This window comes from Ursus americanus, chromosome 16 (genome assembly GCF_024610735.1).
Source record: "Ursus americanus isolate L20-20 chromosome 16, mUrsAme1.1.p, whole genome shotgun sequence".
Classification (NCBI taxonomy): Eukaryota; Metazoa; Chordata; class Mammalia; order Carnivora; family Ursidae; genus Ursus; species Ursus americanus.
In genome coordinates, this window is record NC_142142.1 from 12,685,519 (window position 1) to 12,710,268 (window position 24,750).

The 24,750-nt window shown below is 45.8% G+C and overlaps 1 protein-coding gene across 1 annotated transcript in view; it reads right to left on the minus strand.

The window, feature by feature from the left end:
• GAB2 (GRB2 associated binding protein 2) overlaps positions 1-24,750 on the minus strand; it is a 183,653-nt gene that overhangs the window by 23,394 nt on the left and 135,509 nt on the right. Inside the window, exon 3 of the mRNA XM_045816267.2 lies at positions 1,541-1,784. Within this exon, the coding sequence (XP_045672223.2) occupies positions 1,541-1,784 (244 nt within the window). The remainder of the gene's footprint in view (positions 1-1,540; positions 1,785-24,750) is intronic.

Here is a 24,750-nt window from a genome sequence, read left to right on the forward strand (position 1 = left end):
AGGTCACGTGAAGTGGGGGTGGGGCACAAGGAGAACAAACGCTCAGAAGTACTCGGATGTGCTTCTGTCACTCTGCTCATCAGGGAGCCTTAGGAGGAGCCCTTTCCATTCTACAGGTCAGGAAATGGAAGCTCAACGAGGTTCAGTAAGTGGCCTGAGATCACAAAGAAAGTGGCAGAACCTGAATCTGGACCCGCACCTGCCGGACTCCCAAGCCTGTACACGCTTCTAGCCTCTGCACCCTGCCTGCCGGCGGCGTGGGAGCCAGGGGCATCGGGGCTGTTTACGGCGCGGCCGCGAACTCATTCTGTCATCTCGGCTCATTCATCCCACCTTGTTTCTGAGCTCAGCTCTTTCCGTCTAAGTTGATGGAGTTTGAACTCGTGGAAGTTCATAAACAAAGGAATCCCGAGGCGTCAGGAAAATGGGTATTTGAGGCCACCTTAAGACAGAGCGCAGGCAGCGCGAGCCGTGTCATGGTCCCGGCAGCAGGGTGACGCAGTGTGGAGTGCAGGACCGGAGCCGAGCAGCCCTGGGCTCTAGTCCTGCCTCTGTCACGCCATAGCTGGGAGCCTCACTGTCCTCATCTAGGAGACGGACAGAATGATCTGTATCGGCTGTCTCTCAGTGCACTTGACTGGTTCGAGTAAGATTCTGTTTGAAAATGTTCTATGATGTAATACATAATACAGTGAGTTCTCTACCTGCCTTAGTTTTCATAACACAAATTCGGTGTTTCTAAATGAACTGAGACACGTGATTGGTCCTCTGCTGGCCAGGATTAGCAACTGGGGACTAGCTCTGGTAAAGCCCATCACCTCTGTGCTTTTGTTACCCTAACAACCAGAATAAACGGTAGTAAAAATATGTATACGCTCGGCACCTGTGAGAGAACTAGTGGTGTCAGAAATACATAGACTATTATTCTAGAGCAGAGAGTCCTTGTTCTAGAACCTTCCGTGGTGATGAAATGTTTCCTTACCTGTGCTGTCTGAGAGGGTAGCCACTAGCCACACGTGGCGACTGAGCACTTGAAATGTGGCCAGTGCAACTGAGGAACTTCAATTTAAGGTTTATCTTATTTGAACCCATTCAAATTTAAATAGCCACCTGTGGATAGTTCACGACCACACAGAACAGGGCTGCTCTACAGCAAAAGTGAGATATGGATTTGTTCAATACTGTAAGACTTTATAGCTATACTCTTATTGCCAACAAGTAAATTGACAGGTTTTTTTTTTTTTCCCAATTCTGAAACTCTAGTCCCTAATGCCTTTTCCCCCCAGATTAAACATTTTTATAGCGTGATTTCTGATAATGGGAGGTTCCTCTGGAATCTGATCACCACTCTGTAGCAGCACAGCTGACACCAGTACCATGTGAAGGTTACCTAGGCAAAAGAATGATGCTTTGTTAATAAATGCATCTGTTTGTCTGAGAAAATGTTTTACTCCCTCGTCTTTGAAATTAAAAACAGGACTGGAAGCTCCTGAGTCCCGAGTGGGCCCCCGAGGCACCGCTGCTCCCGGCAGTCTCCTACCTGGCGTTCTCCGCTCTCCGGCTGACGCACTGATGCAAGTAGAGATACTCCTGAGGCGCACTGGTGGACAAGGCGGGCTGCATGTGGTTTGACACCGGGGGCTCAAAGGTGAACAGGGTGGGCTGGCTGGAGTGCGACGGGGCTGAGGACTTCCGCTCTCGGAGAAGGTGCTGACTGGAGCTGCTGAGCTCAGCTGGAGAAGAGCGGGGGCCGTGACTGGCGGAGGAGAGGTTTCTCAGGGAGTCTGTGAAACAAAAAAGGAAGAAAGGTGTCCTTATCCCCAAGTGGGCTGTCAGAGGAGGAAGAGATATTAAGAGCCGAGGCAACGATCCAGCTACAGTCGGCAGCCTCCTCTCCCCGTCACACACCCGCTCCTCCTTCTCTGCCCCTGGGAGAGGAGGGCTGTGGCCTCCTGGTGGACAGGAGATGCCCTGTCCCTCAGCGCTGCTCCCGGAGTCACCTGGAAGCCGCTCCCTGTCCCCACCTTGATGTTGTTCACCCAGCTCCCAGGAGGGTGGCCGCCCATGGCGCGGGGGTGTGACTCTGGCCCTCACGCCAGGCCAGCCCTTAGAGATGTAAGTGCCACTGCCTTCCTCCTCTTCGGAGGCTCCTGCTGTCATCACCTCCATCAAAGCTCAGGCTGGCTTTGTTACATGAGCTTTGCTTCCTGAAGACTCATTAAGTCAGACCCTGGGCTGCGACTTACTGCATTAATGATAAAAGCACAAATGTATTTGGAGCAGACTGTCCTGTAAGACTGGTCCCAGCTCCTCCTGCCTGCCCTTCCAAGTCCTCTTAAGAACAACAATGGTTCCCATTCCCCAACTCTTGTGCCCACCATTCTGAGTTGGTTTTTTTTCCGCTTAACTCTCCTCTTAGACTTCCCTCTGTTGTGCTAGAAAAGAAGCAGGTATTAAAGACAGATCACAGCTGAGAGTGCTACCCTCCCCCCCCAGGCCAAGGGCATTACTCATTCGGCTGGTTCTCTAAGCCTAGTCCAAGTTCCTGAGCCTAACATACAAGGCCTTTTTGACAGTCTCACCTACTTCCTGCTTTTCTCCTCCTGGACCGAGGCATTCGGAAGCTTCATCAGTCCCCAGGCACACCAGCCTCTTTTATGACTCTTTCTTATGGGCTTCTGCTGTTCCTTCCGCCTGGATTTCACTTCTACTCTACTGGCACTCATTTGCAGACTTTAAGACCCTGCATGGATATCATATTCTCTCTGAAACCTTCCTGGATGTGGTGTTTTTCTGGCTGCCAATAGCACTTGGCCCATGCTTCATTGTATCCACTGTCCCTCTGCCTCCTTCTCTAGCCCATGAGTCTCTAAGACAGTGACTGATGCCGTTAACGCCTACGGTTCCAGGATTTACCCAATAAAGGCCAGGTGCACAGAGAGTTCTTAGTCTGCGTTTGTGGAACAAGCAAAAATGTTCATTCGGCATACAATAATTCCACAGTGAAACTTCTCGTTCAAGAGAAATAAAGGTTTAAAGATGTAACTTCTGGTGATGTGACAGCTAGTGGGGTGTGATGTTTTAGTGGTGGTGATGGTGGCTTGCTAGGGCTGTTCAAATCTTTTCAGAGGGGACACACTTCTGTTTCTACTCGCTGTTATCTGACCTATGTCCCTGCCCTTCTCATGGCCCTAGGCAGGATCACGAGCTCGTTAGTGCTCTATCGGATTAATTACTCTCCAGGCTTCTCTGATGCAAGGCAGAACAGCTCTGCCAGCGTCCGACAGCGAGAGCCATGCGCCCCTGGGGAAAACTGTTCCATCGACAGCTGTATTGACCTCCAAAATGAATTCCCATTACAGGTCTTGTAGTGAACTGGATGTTTGTTAGCAGAATCAATGGCTTCATTACTCCATTAGATGTGCAAGATGAACTCTCTAATGGCAGAGGGGGGAAGGTTTATGCTCGGGGATGGAGAAGCAGGGTGCCGGAGACGGACACAGCTGCGGCCTGAGAAGACACAGGGAAGGTGCAACGAGAAAGCCTCTGGGGCAATTCCACCTTTCCCGTGGTCTTTTTGGACTCCTCCACCCCTGCCTTGCCTTCAGTGGGGGCATTTTCAGGGTTCCACCCAGACCCTCCTATAGCTTCACTCACTCAGGAGACTCCCCTGGGGTAATCTTCCCCAGCCAGGTGAGGACGGCTCTCAAAAATCAATCTTCAGCTCAGTTCTCTATCCTGGGCTCTTGTCCTAGAACCCTCTGTGGGCTGGGCATCTCCACTCAGATGTCCCACATGCAGGTCAAACTCAGCGAGCCCCCTCCTGTGGTCTCCCACTCTGTGAAGTACGTCAGCGCCACCACGCCATCGGTCCTCAGCCAGAAACCTAGGCATTTTCTAGGGCTCTGCTTCTCAACAACCACACCCGCCACTATGTCGCCGCCTGGCTTCAAAGTCTTCAGGAGATCCCTGTCACGCTCAGGATGACCCGCAAAGCTCTCTCTTTTTAAAGCCATTTTCCTGTTTATTCCTTCAACCTTGTTTCTAGCCAGTCCTTCCTTGTGTTTCAAACAGAATTTTGGGAAGACAGTTAACCTTTCTCCTTCCTCACTCCATACATTTGGCTGTAAACTCAGCGAGGGCAGAGACACTATCTCTTCCGTAACAGTGTCATCCCTGGCATCAAGCCCAGTGTGTGATACAACTCCATAAATACGTGTTGATTAATAAAAAAATGAAATACATAGCAAGAGGTCATGGTCCCTCCGTATCGCTGATTCGTCACCACCTCCAGAATCAAGTCCAGGTCCCCAAGTCCGACAAGAAAGGCCATTCTGTCACAATCTACTTACCCCGCCTGTCACCCCTCACATCCTGCGTGCCCCCTACACTGCACGCTTTGGGCTGTGGGTCTGTATAAAAGAGGAATGACCTGTTCTCAGGGATGGGGTCCTCTGTCCAGGCTGTGGAATCACATCTGTGACCCAGGCTGTTTACTTGCAGAGCTGGAGAAACCATTTCACTTCTCTGAGCCTCAGTTTCCTAATTTACAAGTTGACACAGGGTGGTCACAAGGATGAAATGCATAAAGGGTTGAGACAATTTGGCATGTTTTAAGTTCTCAAAATGTGTCCTCGGCACTTCTGTATTCCTGGTGCCGAGAGTAGTCTCAGCTCACTGTGGGTATTGAATACATACTTGCTGAGTGACTAAAAGAATTTTCACTAGCACAGAATCAAATATGCTTGTTTCTTGTGGTCAAAATAAGAGGGGATTTCAAGGTTTGCTAATAAGATGAAGTAGGGGTTAAAATGAGGTGGGCCCACTTGGAATTCCATTCTATAAATACAAAGCCATGTCTATGCAATCAGCCAGCTCCATAATGACCTGCAGTTTCAGAAAAATTCCTTCAAAGCTGTTCTGGGGCTAACCCTTGCCCAAATCTCACTTCTGCTTGCTACTTTAGAAGATTTCTACCTGAATGTAAGTGATTATTCCTTAGGGTCTATACTGGATTGAAGAGTGTCCCCCCAAAACTCATGTCTACATGGAACCTCAGAATGTGACTTTGTTTGAAAATAGGGTCTTTGCGATCTTATTAGTTAAAATGAGGTCATACTGGAATAGGGTGGGTCCTAATCCACTGATGGGCATCCGTATAAGAACAGCAAACAGAGACAGAGCCAGAGAAGGAGAAGACCGTGTGACGGCAGAGGTAGAGACTGGATGAACAATGTGATGTAGTTCTAGAATGGACTATTACTCAGCCGTCTAATGAGTGAAGTTCTGATCCATATTACGACATGCATGGATCGTCAAAGCACTATGCTAAGTGAAAGAAGCCAGCGATTAAAGGCTACAGATTGTAATGATTTTATTTATATGAAATGTCTAGAATCAGCACATCCATGAAGACGGCAAGTAGACCAGTGGCTGCCTGGGGATGGGGGTGGGATGGAGGAGTGGGGATGGGGACTGACTACTGATGAGTATGGGGTTTCTTTCTGAGGCAATGAAAACGTTCCAACATTAGATGGAGGTGGTGGGTACACACAAACCTGTGAATATACTAAAAAACAATGACTTGTACACTTTAATGTCGTAATACATAAGTGAATTTAAAAACACACACACACACACGCATAAACACTTTCGCGAAGTATTAAGTCTGCGCAAGAGAAGAATGGTCTAATTAAATACGTCTGACCTTTCCTTCCTCTCTAAAGAGAATGCTGAACACTCAGTAAATACCAAGTCCTTACCAAAGGAGATTGAGTAAGAGACAGCCTCCCTTTCCTACCTTCAGTTCCCTGCACCTCCTCCAACCCCACCGTCCTGGGCTTTGCTCCACAGTCATAGCAAGGCAGTGGGAATTTCAGCAAAACAAAACAGCAAGAACTCCTTGGGGTCAAAAGACCCAAGGTGTAAAAGGTGAAGGAGATATTGGTGTGAAAACAAATGCATACACTCACATGAAACGTGCATAGGATTTGTTTTTATTGCCTGGGTACCCCTTGAGGGAAGAAAAGAACGAAAAAGGACATTACGTGATGTGTGGCTGGGCTGTTTTTGGTATGTGGCCACAAGGCTGTTGTAATGATGTGTCTTGGGTCATTAGGAAGGGCAGTAATACAGCAAGTAGAAAATGGACGTTTCCAGACTTCTGGCCTGGGCTTCCATCTCCAAGTCTAGACTTAAGATAATGCCAGAAAACACTTGAGTCAAATTTGTTTTCTTTTAAACAGGGTTTTATTTTTTCCTCTTCTCCCTGGCTTCTTTTTAGGGCCCTAAAAATCACTCCCCTTCCTTTCCACAATCACCCCTGGGAAGCCTGCCCAGCACACAAACACTCCGCCCACCTTCTTGCAAAACTCTAGAACAGGAAAGCTCTGAAGGATTTTAGTAGAGGGGCCCAGCCCAGCCCAGCCCAGCCCAGCCCAGCCATCAACTGGCTAGTGATAACAGGAGCAGGAAAGGGGCGGTTGGCGGGAGTTTCTGGAAAAGATGACTGGCCAAATAATGACTGGCTCCCTTATCTCAATGCCCTTTTTATCTTTATCCTTTCCCCCTAAATCCCCACCCCAAGCCTCAGTGGGTGTCAGAACCCATGAAGTGGTAGACCAAAGCACATGCTGGAGCCCAGGCTGGATTCAGAACCTGCTTCTGCTAACTCCTCGCTTTACGGCCTTGGACAGGTTACACAAACCTCTTTGATCTTCACCTGTTCAATGGGGAAAATACATAATTTTCCAGGGCTGCTGCAAAGGTTTGAGATCATACATATAAAGCATTTAGCACAGTGCCTGCTGTTCTTACTGCTCCTATTCCTTAGTACACAGGGAACTGCTGAGACCTTGACATTGGCCAATAGGTATGGAGTTGCTTTCCGAGCAACAGTGAGCGCTTGGAAGGTCACTGTTGCCTCTGTTTCTGTCCCAACTATACCCTGTACGATGTTATATATGGAAGGAGAACAAAAAGGACACTACGGACTATAATAATCACAGCTACCATTTATTAAGCACGTACTACATGACTCTAGTCTACTCTGTGAGGCAGGTATTATTTCCATTTTCCCCCCTTCTTTTTTGGACGAAGAAACTGAAGCTCAGGAAGGTAATAATGAGCTCTGGGGTCACACAGCTAGAAAATGGCAGAGCCCATGGGAAACAGATCTCACTTTCTTCCAAAGCCAATTCTTTCCATCCATGTAGAGAAAAGAGTTCCCATAGATCCCTATGTGGTGAACGGTGTTAGCTTTATGGGAGGCAGAATCAAGTAACAGAACGGGGGTCTAGGCCACGCTCTGCTGTCAACTGGCTGAGTGGCCCCGGGAATGCCGTTTCACCTTCCTGGGCCTCGCTTTCTCTGCTCAAAAAAGTAAGGACTGGGATGAGACTGGGGATGCACGTCAAAGCCACCTTTGGGAAACATGAGAGAGCAGTTCGGCATGAGCCCTAATGAGTCATATTCACACAGGGATTTAGATAAGATCCACTGGTTTGGCTTTTTACAATCTCTGCGTCTTAAACCCAGGGCAGGGGTAGAAGGGTTGGGGGTCAACTGAAAAATCAGGGGCAAAGCAAGCCTGAAAAGCCAAATGAAATAACAAATTCTTCCAAAAATCGTTTTTTGGGTCATCAAAATTATATACCGGAAACCACCCTTGTTTCTCACTGGCTTTTCACATCATCTGCCTACAGCTAACTCCAAGAGGCACAACTAGTAACAGAACGAGCCTTGACGTGGGTTCAGAAACACGGGTTCTGACGCTACCCTACTACAGGGCCTCACGAAAAACTTTTACTCTCTCTGCACCTCCTTTTTCATGCTGCCAAATGCTGAAGAGAACACCCACCTTCCAAGGTTCTTTCGAGGATCTGATGAGATGGAATATGGGTAAACAGTAATTATTAAATACTCAGTAAATGCTTGCTGGCTTGACACCCAGAAGTGGAATGGCGGTAACATTCTAAGGGTTCCAACAGGGAAAAGACGATCAATGAAAGACTTTTGAAAACAGAAGGGTGTAGGATTCTATGGAGTAAGTCGTCCCTGCAGAAAGCTGACCGAGAAACAAGGACCAGAGGGTGCAGAGGTCGAAAAACAAATGCATGCTGACAGGGGCTGTGGGCAAGACCGGATCGAGAGCTCGAGGTCATTTTAACTCACAACCACAAGAAATCACTTAAAAATGAATAATCCTCAAAATCGTCTGACACACATCCTAATTAGAGGAATTTTTCACAAATTTAAAGCCAAGCACAAAAGAGCTTCACTCGACACAATAACTCACATAATACGGCAACTGGAAGGGGCCCGGAGTCTAACTGCTATTCATCACTGCCGTCCTTCCCACATTCCCAAAGCTTCTCGTTTCGGGTTGGAGACACTGTGGCCCAGAAAGGTGAGGCTACTTGTCCAAAGCCACACAGTAGGTCAGACCTCAATCCTGCAGTAACAATTCAGAGCTCCTAGTGTGGGGGTCCTTCCCCTGCGCTGCAGGAAAGATTTATCAGTATCTATCAGTGTGAATGAAGACGTAGTCTCCATAATGTGTGGGGGAGGGGAGGGGCAATCAAGTCAGGGGATCTGATCACCAGGACACTGGATGGCAGGATTGGTATTTTGCTATGAGTTTATTATGTTACATTTGCATGGTAAGTAAACATTTGCTGGATCGAACTACTAAAGACTAGTATAAATAATTCCCCAAGCTCAAAAATACATCTCCTAGTGTTTATAGAAACTATAAAGGAGAGGAAGAAAAAAGGGGAGGCAGAGACAGGCAGTAACATGAGCCCCTGGGAGACCTTTTGGGGACTAGGCTGCCCATGCGATCCCCCTTCCAGGAAAGGATCTGAGAAAGAACACCCCCCACCCCCACCCTCCCGGGCTCTGTGAGCCAAGTCAGAACATCCCGACCTTGACACAGAGGATCTTTCAGCATACTTTAGCAGAAATCGATTGTGTGAAGGGCGCAGGGGAAAGAGAGTGACTGTAGCTGAGAGGCATGTCACAGTCTCTGGTCACACACCCTTACATAACCTCGTCTGCCCCGGGGCCCCTCACGTTAGAGCAAATGCCAGGCTTTCCATCAGGTCTCCAGTTAGAATGAATCAAGCCTTCCTTTAAACCTTTCACAGTACCTCGTTCTGTGGGGTATTCTCCATCGGGGGCTCACAAGTCTGTCACATGGAAGGGGACGGAGAGCTGGTAGAAGCCAGGATCTGGCCCATTTCTGTTTCTCTGACAGTGTTTAGTGCAATGCTCTGTGCTTAGCAAAGGTCTGGTTGAGAACAAGGTGTTCGATAAACACACCACGGCGGTTGGCGGTCGGTCATTCTTCTTTGGGTCAGAAGCACGAACGGATAGCTCCAGGATCCCAATGTAAACTGTTCTTGAAGGGTGGGAGGAACTGTTACCACTTTGTGGGGTTTTCTGGGTTGTGTATGTATCTGTTTTAGGACAGCCAGCCTATATTTAGCCACGCATTGTCCTGTTGGTTTTAGAAAGATCAGGTTCCAAATTTTGTTTTCCCCTCACCTGCCGCACGTATGGCACACTGTGGCTGTGACAGAACTCACTCCTGCTCCTTTGAGTGGGGCTGGCTTGGCCAGGTGGTCTCCCCTCCAGGAGTTAATTCATATTTAGAACGAAACACTTGTCATTTACTTAGGGTCATGAGCATGGACTGCAGAGACCCTGCTCGGAGCTGCAGGCCCAGCAGAAAGAACGGGTCTTGTCCTTGCTCTGCGGGTTTATAGCACAGTTAGAAAAACCGAAGGATTTCTCTTCAGGGCAGCACTTCCTCCTTCCCCCGAGGAACTTTGGGAACCTAACAGTCGTCCCATAGGAATCAGTCCATCCAGGGGGCACCATAAGCTCACACGGCAATGATGTATTTGACTCCTGTGACCTTCCCACAAAAATAGCAACAATATATCTCTGTATTTTTAAGCTTGCCGGCTTTATAAGAGGTGAACTTCCCTGCCTTTTTTTTTTTACAATGACTTTCACTTAAGAGACAACTGGCAAACGGTGTGAAACATGAGTGTCAGACACTAACAGAAGGAGTTCATCAAGACGCCTGGCTGGCTCAGTCAGAAGAGCCTGCTACTCTTGATCCCGGGGTTGTGAGTTCCAGCCCCACATTGGGTATAGAGATTGCTTAAGAATAAATCTTAAAAAAAAAAAAAAATCATCAGCAATGGCAGAAATCACCAGCACAATACCTGAAACTGTTCTATTTTGGGTGGGGAGGCTGGGACTCTCGGACCCCAGCTTGCTGAGGGAATTAGGAGATCTGAGCATTATGAGAAGCCAAACTGTGGCTTCCGGAGACGTAGTGTGGTAGGGAGAATGAACGTGGATTTTGAAATCTGAATCTCAGCTCACTAGCTACAGAAGCTAAGGACGGTATGTGAAACTGAGAGTCCCAATTTGTACGCGATGTGAAACAGCAGCCTGCAGGGCTTGTCCTAGGGAGTAGAGAGACGCCACAGTCCCTGCGCGTCAGTGCTCCATGGAGGGGGGGTTCTCCCTCGGCACTCCGTCGTGGGAGGTGATCTGATATGGGAGAAGAGCTTAAGCTGTGTGTTCACAGACCTTCAGGGTTTGATTGGAGCTGGGACTGGTGCCAGAGCGTGCAAATGGCCTCAGCTGACCTTGGTGTGGTGAGCAGAAGACCCCAGAGGCAAAGAGGCTGGCAGGACCCAGTTGTAACTGGCAGCTCTTTCTTAGCTGCTGTCTCGAGTCCTGGCGTCACAACGGGCTCCTGGCTTCATATGTGTAGCTTTCCTACTCCTCTTCCAGCCTCGTATTTTGATGCTTCGGCAACTCTAGGCTTTCTCTGCTGGCATCCAAAGAGAATCACATCTTTTTCACACCTCTAGAAGGGCCAACACCTGAGACCACATGCACGTGTGTCTCGGAAGGCCTGCCAAGATGTATTATTGCTACACTAGAACAGGGGTTGGCAAACTGTGGGCTGTAAGTCAAATTGGGTCCACTGGCTGCTTTTATAAATAAAGTTTTATTGGGACACAGCCATGTCTATTCATTTACATACTGTTTATGGTTGCTTATATACCACAAGAGCGAAGCTGAGTACTTGTGACAGAACAGAAGGGTGGTGAAACCTAAAATATTTCCTATCTGGCCTTTTACAGAGGAAGTTTGCCAATCCCTGGACTAGAAGTTCTCATTCTGGTTTGTGTAATCACGTCCTCTTTCAAAATATTACCATCTAATTTAAGTCCATCATTAAGGAGAGAGAGGCTGAAACCAAAACCAATGAATCCCAAACTTATGCTTTGAAAAAAATCAAGAGGAGGGGCGCCAGGGTGGCTCAGTCGGTTGAGCACCTGACCCCTGATTTCAGCTCAGGTCATAATCTCACGGTTGTGAGATCGAGACCCAAGGAGGGTTCCACACTGGGCGTGGTCCGTGCTTAAGAGTCTCTCTCTCCCGGAGTGCCTGGGAGGCTCAGTTGGTTAAGTGCCCAACTCGCAACTGTGGCTCAGGTCATGATCTCACGGGTCATGGGATCAAGCCCTGTGCTGGGTTCCACGCTTAGCAGAGAGTCTGTTTGGGATTCTCTCCCTCTCTCTTCACCCCTCTCCCCACTCGTGTATGCTCTCTCTCACTAAAATAAATAAATACATCTTTTAAAAAAATTCTCTCTCTCCCTTTCCCTCTGTAACCTCCCCCCCATCCCCGGCAAAAAAGAAAAAGAAAGACTCAAGAGGAGAAATCCTAAGAAAGGCCAGTTTGGAGACTGCATTAGTATTATTATAAGATCATATTCTTTTTCATTTTAGTATGTCTTGGTCACAGACAACATGCTAATTGCTGCCTCGCTTATAGAATATTAAAAGGTTCAAGAGAATAACATGATAAACTTATTGAACCAGGCTTGGAAAGAAATCACCAGATTGTTCTTGCTGATCCTTAATGATTTATTCTTCTTCCATATCACAGACGCACAGTTCTGGAAATGACCAAGGGATCGTTTAGTTCCATATTTTATTTTACTGATAAGACATCTAAGGTCCAGAAAGACCACATGATTTTCTTACCAGTGACTGATTGGTAGGTCTGAGCAAGAATGTCAGTTTCTTTTTTTATGGAATACATCAGATTGGAAGAACAATAAACATTATAAGCTCGAGTGGACTTTTCTACTTCTAAGGAAAGTGAAAAGAGCTTTCATTTAATAATCTAACACTGTTCCCTGAAGTTCTCAAAAAAGTCCAATATTATGACTGGAAAGGGTCAGAATTATAATTGACATGTTCTTTGGTAAAACAGTAATGTTTTCATATGTGTACATAGTATCTTCTCATTTGCTCTGGTATAATTAATACAGAAAAGCATGCTGGGATTATGACAAAGGTTGAACTGAATCTATAGATCGATCTGGGAGAAATAACATAGTAACAATATCGAATGTTCTACTTTACAACACGATATCTCTCTTCCTTTGCTGGGTCTTCTTGAATTTCTCCTGGCAACGATTTGCCATTGTCTGTATAGAGATGTTGTATGTTTTTTGTTAAATTGATTCCTAAGTGTTTTATTTTTTGTAAAAGAAATTTTTATTTTTATTTTCCGACTGTAGGCTGTTCTCAACAACTTTGACATTTATAACAGCCCTGAAAAGTTGGCAGGGCAATGATCTTTCCAGATTCATTTCACATAAGAAGACAAAGACTCAGAGAAATAAAACGACTTACTCAGTATTACAGAGCTCTCAGGAAATGCCCAAACCAGGACTCAAACTCAAGTCTTTTTCACACCAAGTCGAAGAGTCATTCTATTATGCAGCTCGATGTGAGGGTAGAGAAGGAGCATATACTTATAAATTACAAGCACTACACAAATATCCAGTGGAATGAAAAAAAGGAAATCATTTTAATATGACTAATAAAGAGTCCAAGGCCCAGAGAGGCCTTTCCTGCTCGCCTGACCTAACCGGGTTTCCAGTCACCCCTTACCACGTTACTCTGTCTTCTCTTCATCTAAGTGCTTACTGCTACCACTTAAATATTTTGTTTTTCATCTGTCTTTTCCCACTTGACTGTCAGCTCCTTTAAGAGTCTGAACCTCACGTGTTCTGTTCACAGGTGATGCTTCAGTGCGTTAGCCATAAAAATCTGCCTCTTGATCTCCTAATGTGGGCAGCATAACTGACTCACAGCCCCAGCTGCTGGCCTCCTGCATCCCGCAACTCCCCATGGCTGTTCTCATCCAGCGTCAAAGGAATGGCAGTAGTTACTAATACAGGCCTGTTCCTGTGAGGCATGGGACTCCTTTAATGGGAGACCTTGGCTCGAGAACCTTCGCTGGTCTGGTGGAAACTGTCCTAGAACTGCACTGCAGTCTAATCCTCCTTCCTGCCTTCTCTCCGTCACAGGTGTCAGCCCTGACCCCACTGCAGGCTCTGCCCCCTTCTCTGGCTCCTTCCCATGATCCCTCACAGGTGTCTCACCCAATAAATCTCTTGCAGGTCTTAACTCATCCTGCAGCGGCTTCTCAGAGAGCCTGAGCTCACATACTCAGGGTCTAAAACAGGGCTTGAGGAACAAATGGTTGGCTGAGGTTCACACTGCAAGCAAAACCACAGACCCAGAATTAGTACCCAGGTCTCTGGTCCATCCATCCAAAGCCTTCTACACTCAGATCACTGAGCATCTGAGAAACATGTCCTTCGTGCCTCTGTCCAGGGGGGATAATTGCTCTGATGAATTTGAGGGCAAAATGTATTCACTAACGGCCAAGCCCCACAGCTGGCCTCTCAGCTCTGTTTGTAATTATGTGGACTCTAGTGGGCGTAAGAACATCTGTCCTAGATTCAGAGAAAACTGAAGTGATGGTTTTGGTCAGTGAAGAAAATCTGGCTTATGTTTAAATTAAAAGCAGCAAGAGCTCTGTGTGATGCCCTCTTAAAGGAGTCTAAGGAGAGCACCTACAACTGGCAGACTCAGAGACGGACACTGCAAGACAGCAAAGGCAGCGGTGAGGCTTTCCCGGGTCTTTGGGCAGGTGCTGAACACCTGGTACAGGAACCACGATGACTGGAGGAAAGAACTCCATCTAGAATTTCAGGATATGGTTTAACAGTTAAGGGCATGCATGCTGGGACCAGACCGTCTGGGTCTGAATCTCAGCTCCTTTACCTACTAGTAAGTTACTGAACGTCTCTGTGCCCCGGTTTCCTCCTCTTAAAATGAGAAGAATAATAGGGATCTACCTCGTAGGATGATAGGAGTGCACATCTGCGAAATGCTCAGAATGGTGCCTTGTACACAGTAAGCTCTACGTAAATATTAGCTTTTATAATTAACAGTAGTAGTAGACACCTTTGTTTTTAAGCACCTCAATAAATTCAGTGTAATGTATCTCAAACCAAGCAAGGTTTATTTCGTAAACATACTAATCACACACAGTAAAAAAAATGTTCTTGAGTTTGGGTAAAATAGAGAGAGGGTTACTTCGGATGTTTCGGTTTGGGGGACAGAAGAATAGCATGGTCCGTCTACTCAAAGGGCTGCCATGAAGATCATCGGGAAGGCAGGGACAATTTATGGGCCATACATTTACGTGATATTCAATGTGCACTTGTCACGCACCAAACACTGTGCTATGTCACTGAAGTGGGCTCTTATCTAATCATAATGCCCTGGTGAAGAATGTCTCGTTTCTATTTTACCGATGCAGAAACTGAGGCTCAGAAAAGTAAATGAACTCACCCGTGTTAAGACTGAACTCACCTATGTTGTGGGTTCATGCATTCGTATGATGCCAAGACCTATGCTCTTTGTACTAAACTGGCCTTCTGAACCAGTACGTACATGAAAGCATTTTATAAATCATATGGCCTCGTGTAAATTCAAGATGGCATCACCATCAACATCGTCTGGCACACTAGCAGGAAGCCAAGAAACCCACGTGCCAATTCTAGCCTTGTCAGTTAGCTGTACGATCCCGGGCAAATTAAGTCCCCTCCCCTGACCTCTGGATACTCTGTTACCTGAGGAGTCTGGAACTAAACCTTCTCTCAGGGCATTTCAAGACCTCATATTCTAGAATTTTCTCCTTCTATGAAATCTATTCCCTTCTCTATCTTGGCTGAGTGTTTTGGCTAATATGATTCACCAGCCATGAGGAATTTTGTTCGCTGACTTCATCTACAAAAGGGGTAAGGAGGTGGGGAATAAAAGCAAACAATAAACAAATGATAGATACGTAAAATGAAGTTTAGGTCACTGGCACACCCTGACTCTTCAGCCTAGTTAATACATCATTCATCTTGCATTTTTCTTTTTTTTTTTTTTAAATTTTCTTTATTTTTGTTCACTATTGTACTTTATAGCATTGTTTCCATAAAGGGAATTTTATTCTCTATGTCCTGTGAAAAAGGTTAGAATGTTTTCGAAGCTTCCTTTTTTCCTCCTCAACAGTGAATTTCTCGAAACAACAATATTTACAAATAAGTTGGAGTTTTTCAAACATAATTGTGTGTAACTATTTACAAAGTCATAACCAAACACAGCAACTAGATCATTTGAACATTCTTTGGGCCGCTACCATGTCTCTAGAATGTGGTGTCAGAAAGATGAAAGTTGTTTCTTACCCTCAAGCCTCTCACACATCCCCTCCCCGCCATTCCCAAACTTTGTGTTCTGGCCTCAAAGAACCGTTTCCAGATCCTCATGTCTTTGGGCACTTGAACAGCAGGCCCTGGAGAAAGTAAGAGAAACCTGACTTCTGAGGTGATTGCTGTGTTAATAAACCTGATTGTGGTAATCACTTCACAATGTATGCCGATATCAAGTCATCACTATGAACGCTTTAAATGCAGTTTGCCAATTATACCTCGATAAAGCTGGGGGAAAAACCTGGTATGTATAATTCTATTTATTAAAAAAGAGAGAGAGAGAGAGAAATCTGAATTAACTGAGAAAATTCTGTATTGACTCGTTTTATCTGAAGTTGACTAAAACTTCAGCCTCTATCTCTGACCAAATGGGGCCCTGACACTGACGCTAAATTTAGAAATTTAAAAAACAATTCTTTTTTCCATACTTGAGGTTCACCTCCAATTTTTTCTATCTGCTAAACATATCTTGGCACATAGCCAGGCATGGTTCAGTTAAAAGCAGGTGAGTCTTGGTGAAAACTAGGGGGCCTGGGACCGGGAACTCGACACAGATGAGGCAGGCTGTCGCTGGAAGAGCTCAAGGGTAGTCTGGAGGGAAGAACATAAACTAGAGAACATGGCAAGGCTCATGAGTCCACGGAGAACTCATGCTCCACGTGTCACACTCCTCCCTGGCACCTGTCCCTAGAACAGGACCTGCCTGACTGAGAGAACAGAAAGAGAAACTGGACATCACCTAGAAATGTGGAGTAGAGTCTGTGAGGAGGAGGAAGCCTGGGCCAGGAAAGCAGAAGCAGATCTTCAGAAATTCAGGCAGACAGACCACCGGTAACCCAGCAGTCTGCCACTGGGCAGTGGGGCCCCAGCCTCTGGGTTAAGGGTTTGGGTAAGACTGTAGTCTCTGAGAGGGGCTAAGTAAGATCAGGACGGGATCCAGTCCTCAGTGGAACTGGAGACTACGGGCAGGGTAACAGGCAAGTAACTTAAGAGCTGGAAAAGCAGGCAGAATCCCGGGGTCAACTCCAGCTTACACACCACATTACGATGAGAACTGAGTGAAAGGGACATGGAATCTCAGAGCTCCGACTTTATGCTGGGACGCACTGCGGGCGTGAGCTTGAAGGAAGACTTCAAAGGCCTCTGGCCATCAGTACAGACACAGAGGCTGGGGATCAGGTGGTCCTGACACCGGCATCACCTCTAGATCACCGTTTCCCAGACTTTTCCCTTTTATGGATGAGTTAACGCACTGCCTCTTTGTTTACCTGTTTGTGTATTTTTAAAAACCAACATATAGGGCAAACACTTTTTAATTATGTCTCACACACACACACACACACACACACACACACACACACACTTTAACAGAAGTGCACACCCATACAAAGAGGACCTCAGAATGAAGGGAAGTTTTAAAATCTGACTACATTTAGTTTTATGAAACTGACTACATCTCCCTCATGTTTTTCATGTTTATTGTGGACGGAGAAGGATTTCCGTAGCTCAGCACTGATCTGCATTCCCTCTTTTGAAATATCTGCAGAGGACCAATATTTTCATCCTGCGTTCAGCATTCCCAGGCCACCAAGGGAGAGGGGGAGGGCAGGCCCTCTGGGTCTGGCTCCAGCTGCAGCACCTGGCTCACTCCCCTGCACTCTCCAGGGTGGCTTCCTCTCACCTGCCTCAAACGTTACATTCCACACGCCATACAGTTCACAAGCAATGCAAAGAAAGATGGTTGAAAATTATCATTTTGGTCCTCAAACTTTAGTGTAGAGTTGAAAAAACTGAGATCAACACACTGAATCAGTAACAAAGCTGAAATTTAAAACCAGGACTTTGATTCCCAATTCAGATCCTAGAGAGAGATGACCGTACCTCCTGATTTTGTTGAGCTCAGAATCCTACCCAGAGCTGTACCTCAGTGGATGTTTAATCAGAATCAAGATCTCCCGAGGTCCAAGGTGACCTTACCCCTAAAGTCAAAGTCCTGATTCTACCTCTGGCGAGAAATTATTTAGACTAGGCTATGGAATCTGGTCTGGGACCCATTCAACACTACTTTAGTACCTTCCTTCTCCAGAGATAATCAGAAGCACTCAAAGAACAAAAAGGGGAGACATCTCAAGAGATGTTTGTGAGCTGTTGAAGGTTTCTGGGGTTGAAGAGTCGGGATGAGACACTCTCCTTTCTAGCAGTCTGTGGGTTTTGGCAGTTAACACTAGACCTAATCCATGCTGGTGGCCTGGGTTGGTGAGGGGGAGTGTCTGGTATAAAAGGGAAAGCAGGAAGAGGGATCAAGGCTTAGAATGAGAAGAGGGTCGGGTTTCTCCCTGTCGCCCTCTCCTCCTCCAGAGGGGTCTGGGCTTCCCTGCAGGCCGAGGCTGGAGCCTGCCGGGGTATCTGTGGGGGATTTTACGGAGTTCATGTCCCAACTCAAAGCCTACTCTCGGGGTGACTAGACCCAGCTGTAGACAAAAGACAACAAACAAACAAAAGATTGAGGAGGAATGCCTGATATTTCTGGGTTATTTAGAATAACATTTTTCTTTTAAAAAAGGCATGAGGATTTCAGATCTGGCTGGAAACTGGTCTGGATGTTTATTTTCCTCATTGTCTCAGTGGAAAAAAAGGGTGGGTGATTCAGACAGCAGCCTCCGCCTCTGGGCTGGGGCCCGGGTCAGTCTACGCTCTGTTCTTTGCTCCTCAAGGGACTTGTGTCAGCGTGGGGAGGGGGCTGCAGTTTACCTCCCACATTTGCTCTAAGCTTCCAGTAAGGATCCCCCAGAGGAGCTGAGAGATCTGAGCTCAGTCAAAAAACCAGAGAGCAAAAGGTAGGGGAGGGAACGAGGGAGGAGATGGTCCTCCCAAGGATGAGAAGAGAGAAAGGGTGAGGTCTTTGAGAAAGGCCTGTTTCCTTCCCACCCTCCTCCACTTCTGGCTCTCCCACTCACTGTGTCTGGGGAAAAGGACCAAGGTCACCAGAAGGCATCTGGGTTGACTGCGTGGCTCCACCGCAGCCCTCCCTGCTGTCAGATTTAAAGAAGAAGGGGTCTGGTCCTGACCTTTAAGGCACCAATCCTTTCTAGAGAGGAAGGAGCTGTTTGAAGACACCACCCTCCCAACCCCAGTAATATTCCACCACTAGAGACTGAAGATTTCCCAAAAGCATTCCTCTGGGTATCATTTGATCCCAGGGGGACCCAGGACTTAAAACAATTCTGTCGTTGCGTTACTGGGGAAACTCAGGGATTATTAGAAGTTTCCATATTTATAAAATACTTAAAAGGTGGGGCAGCCTCACCCAAAACTGTGGTAGAGAGAAGGTGGAGAAGAGATAAAGAACAGTTGGTTGAAACTCTGGGAAGTCCTCATTCTACAGAGTTAGATATATGCGACTACTGTGAGACTCCCGACAAGGAGCTCAGGAGAGGGAAGATGCTAAAATAATACCCAGGGTACGGAGGAGGCTCTGGCCTCACTTCAAGATCTTCAAGAATTACTAACTATACTCCCTGAGCTCTAATTCGCAGTAGTTTGTTGGCTACTCAAGATGGATCATGCTGAACGCCAAGTGTTGGCAAGGACGTGGAGAAAAAGGAACCCTCTTACACCGTGGGTGGGCATGCAAACTGGTGCAGCCGCTGTGGAAGACAGTAGGGAGGCTCCTCAGAAAGTTAAAAACAGATCCACCCTACGATCCAGTAATTGCACTACTGGGTATTTACACCCCGCCCCAATACAAAAGCACTAATTCGAAGAGATACGGGCACCCCTATGTTTATTGCAACATTATTTACAGCAGCCAAATTATGGAAGCAGCCCGTGTCCATCGACTGATGATGGATAAAGATGATGTGGCGTGTGTGTGTGTGTGCGCGCGCGCGTGCATGCACACGTAATGAAATACTGTTCAGCCATAAAAAAGAATGAAATCTTGCCATTTTCCATGACATGGATGGAGCTAGAGAGTGTAATGCTAAGCAGAGTAAGTCAGAGAAAGACAAATACCATATGATTTCATGCATATGTGGAATTTAAGAAACATGACAAATGAACAAAGAAAAAAAAAAGAGAGAGAAACCAAGAAACAGAGTCTTAACCATAGAGAACAAACTGATGGTTACCAGAGGGGTAAACCATGGGTGGGGGATGGGTGAAACAGGTGATGGGGATTAAGGAGGACACTTGCTGTGATGAGCACGGGGTGATGTATAGAAGTGTTGAATCGTTATACCATACACTGAAACTAATATAACACTGTATGTTAACTATACCCAATTAAAACAAAAGTAAATTAAAAAAATAAGACGGATCACGCTGCCTTGCTAATTTAACCCTCAAAGGTTAATATTAATGTATAGACAGCACTTTACTTTCTAAAGGGTCAGTTCTTGGTGACTTAGAAACCTCCTGCTTTTCCCTCCAGCTGGCTATTTTGTGACCTACGAGCCACGGTGGTAAATGGGTCTGTGAAGCAGGGCTAGGACTAATGAGGAGTGAGAGCGCACAGCCTACTGTGGAGTTAAAGCCTTGGACCGGAGCCCCAGCAACACTGCTTTCTGTACTGTTTAACCCTTGGCATCCTTACCCGAACAAGAGGAATAATGTCGCAGTCTGCCTATCTCATTTGGTTTGTTTCTTTACACTCAAAGGAGACTGCATTAAGTGTTTTGTCATCTGTAAGTTCCGCTAAGAACACCAGACACTTAAATCACATCCTGTTCATCTTGACCTAGAGATACAAAAAGCATCATCACCACAACCACTACAGGGAAAACAGTGAACCCAGCAGCTAGCGTTCACGTTGTGCACCTATCCATTTTCTTACCTTCCTCCCAACAAATGACAGGGAGCAGCATCGTGTCTACTTTATAGATGATAAAGCCTCAAAGAGACAAAGTTACTTATTCAGTATCATAGAGCAACGAAACTGCAGGGCTGGGACTCCAGTGCAGCTAGTGTGGCTTTCAGAGTCCCCGCAAGAGCAGCACAGTCACTGAATACATAACAGAGGGAGGGGACCAAGGGAAGGAGGAGTCCTCGGCTCAGAGGATTCAAAGGGGTGAGGGCTTCCTAACAGTGGAGGACTCCTGAGCCCATGAATAATTCATCAAAGCTCTGTGCTGCGAGCGGGTTCCTTTTGTGTACGGTGCATCTGTTCAGGGACAGCTGCCTACCACTGGGCCACAAATGTGAGGACTTGGACCCGCCCGCTCATAAACAGCTCAGAGAAGCTTTCTGCTCCCTTCCTCTGGGGACTGAAGGCTATTCGGATTCCCAGAGGAAGATGGGGTTCTTATTTTTGCTTGCGTGCTTGCGTGCACACCGCCCCTCCCCCTCCCACACAAACACATGCTAAACTCCGCACATGTGATATGAAGTCTTCTTGATATTCTTGGAATTGCTTTTCCTTCCTGAGCATCATCCCTAGTTTCCTTTTGGAAAGAGATCTCTGTCAAGAGGTTGTTTCCTCCACCCTTATGCCAGTATTCAGACTCAGTTTCACTCCTGGTCTGTTCTTGAATCCTAGACATTGCTGGCTAGAATATGCAAGGAATTGGAGGGTGGCAGTATACAGAAGCTGGGGGTGGCAAGAAGGCTTTAAAAGAAAAGACTCCATCTGCCGTGGAACCTCTTCCAGATGAAAGTGAAAAACAGAAGGTTGGGGTTTTTTTTGCTTTTTTTTTTATTAGGTCCCATCACAACTCTTACATAAAGAAAGAAAGAGGGTGTATGTGCTTGAAGGAGGCTTCCCCAGGAAGAAATTTCTCCAGGACCACGCAGCGAGCAGGGACACTGCATTGCACAGCTCTAGGGGACAACTCTACACGGAACACAATGTGAATACTCCTCTGCGGAATACGAAACTCGAGGGGCTGCCAGAGGTCTGAAGTCTGTCTTGGTGAATCCACACAGAAGCAGAGCCATTGGGTGAGAAGATAATTTTATCTCTATTCAACAAAAGGAAACTGGGAAAACATGTGACCTGTTCATATAATCCCAGAGTTGTGATTCGAAGTCAGGTATCCTCACCTCCAGCCTACAAATTCACCAGTAGAGTGTGGTGACTGGTTTAGAGGCCTGAAGTTACTAAATTCCTAGAATATTCCAGCTGAAGGATGTGAGCAATATGGGTTGGTGAGGACGAAACTTGAGTTGGCTGTAGGACCCTCTGTGGAAGGGGTCAGAGAGTGCTTCCAGTCCAACACGTAGTGTCCAAGGGGGCAAAAGTGCCTGGGCTTGGTCCTAGCAGATGTCTGTATTCCAGAAGGTCAGAGACAAAGCACGTATAATAATACAAAGTCAGACCTGGGTTAGACGAGGCTCCTGGCTCTGTCATTTTCTAGCTGTGTATTTTCAGTCAAAACCGCTCCTACCGCAGAAGATTCCTATGAATTTTTAGTGCAGATTTATGCAGAGCTCCTAGGTCACGTAGAGTAGACGCTGATTATATAGCTCCTACTGTTTTCTTTTGTGGCCACTGAGGGTTAGGCGTCAGTACAGGGTGCTTTCCCCGTAAGGTGGCTGCTGACACAGGCACCCCAGAGACTGGGTTGTTCTCAGTAAGCCGCAGCACAATGAGAGCAGTGTTGAATTCAGGAAGCCTCAGGGACAGAGGACACTGGGGAGTCCATGTGAACCCGCCAAAGCAGGCGTGAGGACAGAGAGGAGCTGTAGTCCTGGAGTGCTAGGCAGGGAAGAAGAAGCACTCAGTCTCCTTGCTGGAGAAATGGGAGCATAGTTGATAAAAGTGATGAAATGAAATAAGCGAAAGTAGGCAGTCGAATGTTAATTTCCTTCCTGCTTTGCCTCTGATCCTGACTCTCAGCTAAAAAACCCCCACTGATTTGGGTGATTAAGCTTTAATCCCTTATCTGAGGGTTTTATAGATATAATCCATTTTAAAGAAAGTCTCTAAATTAAAACATAACCCATTATGTGGCTGAATCTTTTAACACGCCAGATTCTCCTATGAGAGGGAAGAAAAGCCTACTATCTCCCTCAGAAAGATCTCACAAAGAATCCTAACCTCCTGTCACAGACAACTAACATCTTTGCTCTCATAATGAAACCACCTGGCATCTAATAAAATAATCCCCTTAAAAATGAAGTCAAAGGTTTAAGGGAATATATTTTTTAATAGACAAAGCTGGTGAAAAAATACTGACTTGTCACCCCCTTAAGACTTTCCCTCCCTCAGTGAGCTGGTGGTGCACAGGCTGGGGTCTCCACCCACGGTCATGCCTCTATTCCAGCACTCCCCTGTGACTGCCTGGTTAGCGGTCTGTCCCTTCCACTAGACTATGATATCTGAGCACTGGAACCCTTCTGGTCATCTTTGTAGCCTCAGTGGTTGTGACAAGGACTGTCACAAAACAGATGTTCCATAAAGGTTTGCTGGATGAATAACTGAATAAACAAGGTATGAATGGGCGAATGAATCGTCCTACTAAAGAAAGCAAGCCCAGATAACGTGGTTCCACACATTCGCATTTGAACTGTACTTAAATCCTATACAGTGAAAGTAAGGATTCAGGCATTAATCACTTTTTAAATATGTGATTAAAAATATATTTGCACCAAGAGTAATTTTTGTTACATCTCAAGAACATTTCTCTTGGTAGTAACACCTCTAATCGCACAAGGAAATAATTCAATTAAAAGCAATTTGCTCATATAGATCAATGGAACAGAATAGAAAACCCAGAAATAAACCCACAATTATATGGTCAATTAATCTCTGACAAAGGAAGAAAGAATACGCAATGGGAAAAACATAACCTCTCCAACAAATGGTACTGGGAAAACTGGACAGTTACGTGCAGAAAGAGTGAAACTAGATCAATTTCTTGCACCATACACAAAAACAAACTCAAAATGAATTTAAGACCTAAATGTGAGATCTGAAACCATAAAAATCCTAGAACAGAGCACAGGCAGTAATTTCTCTGACATTGGCTATAGCAACTTTTTTCTAGATATGTCTCCTAAGGCAAAGGGAAACAAAAGCAAAAATAAACTATTGGGATGTCATAAAAATAAAATGCTTCTGCACAGAAAAGGACACAATAAAAAAACCTAAACTAAAGGCAGACTACTGATTGGGAAGATATCTGCAAACGGCATACCTGATAAAGGGTTAGTATCCAAAATATAAAAACAACTGATACAATTCAACACCCCAAAACAAATAATCCAGTTAAAGAATGGGCAGAAGACATGAACAGATATTTCTTCAAAGAAGACATCCAGGTGGCAACAGACACATGAAAAGATGCTCAACATCACTAATCGTCAGGGAAATGCAAATCAAAACCACAATGAGATATCACTTCACACCTGTCGGAATGGCTAAAATAAAAAACACAAGAAACAACAGATGTTGGTGAGGATGTGGAGAAAAAGGAACCCTTGTGCGCCATTGGTAGGAATGCAAACTGGTGCAGCCACTGTGGAAAATGGCATGAAGTTCCTCAAAAAGTTAAAAATAGAACTACCCCAGGATCCAGTAAGCACACCACTGGGTATTTACCGCCAAAATACAAAACAATGATACAAAGGGATACATGCACTCCTATGTTTATAGCAGCATTATTTACAACAGCCAAATTATGGAAGCAGCCCAAGTGTTCATCAACAGATGAGTGGATAAGGAAGATGTGGTGTGTGTGTGTGTGTGTGTGTGTGTGTGTGTGTGTGTGTGAATATCCCATTATATATTCCATATATATATATTTTGAATATATATATTCATATATATGTATTTATATATTCCATATATAAAAATAAATATAAATATATTCATATATACTATAATGGAATGAAATCTTGCCTTTTTAAAAAAAAAAGATTTTATTTATTTATTTGACAGAGGGAGACAGCCAGCGAGAGAGGGAACACAAGCAGAGAGAGTGGGAGAGGAAGAAGCAGGCTCCTAGTGGAGAAGCCTGATGTGGGGCTCGATCCCAGAATGCCGGGATCACACCCTGAGCCGAAGGCAGATGCTTAACGACTGCGCCACCCAGGCGCCCCAAGATCCTGCCATTTGTAACAACATGGATGGATCTAGAGGGTATAATGCT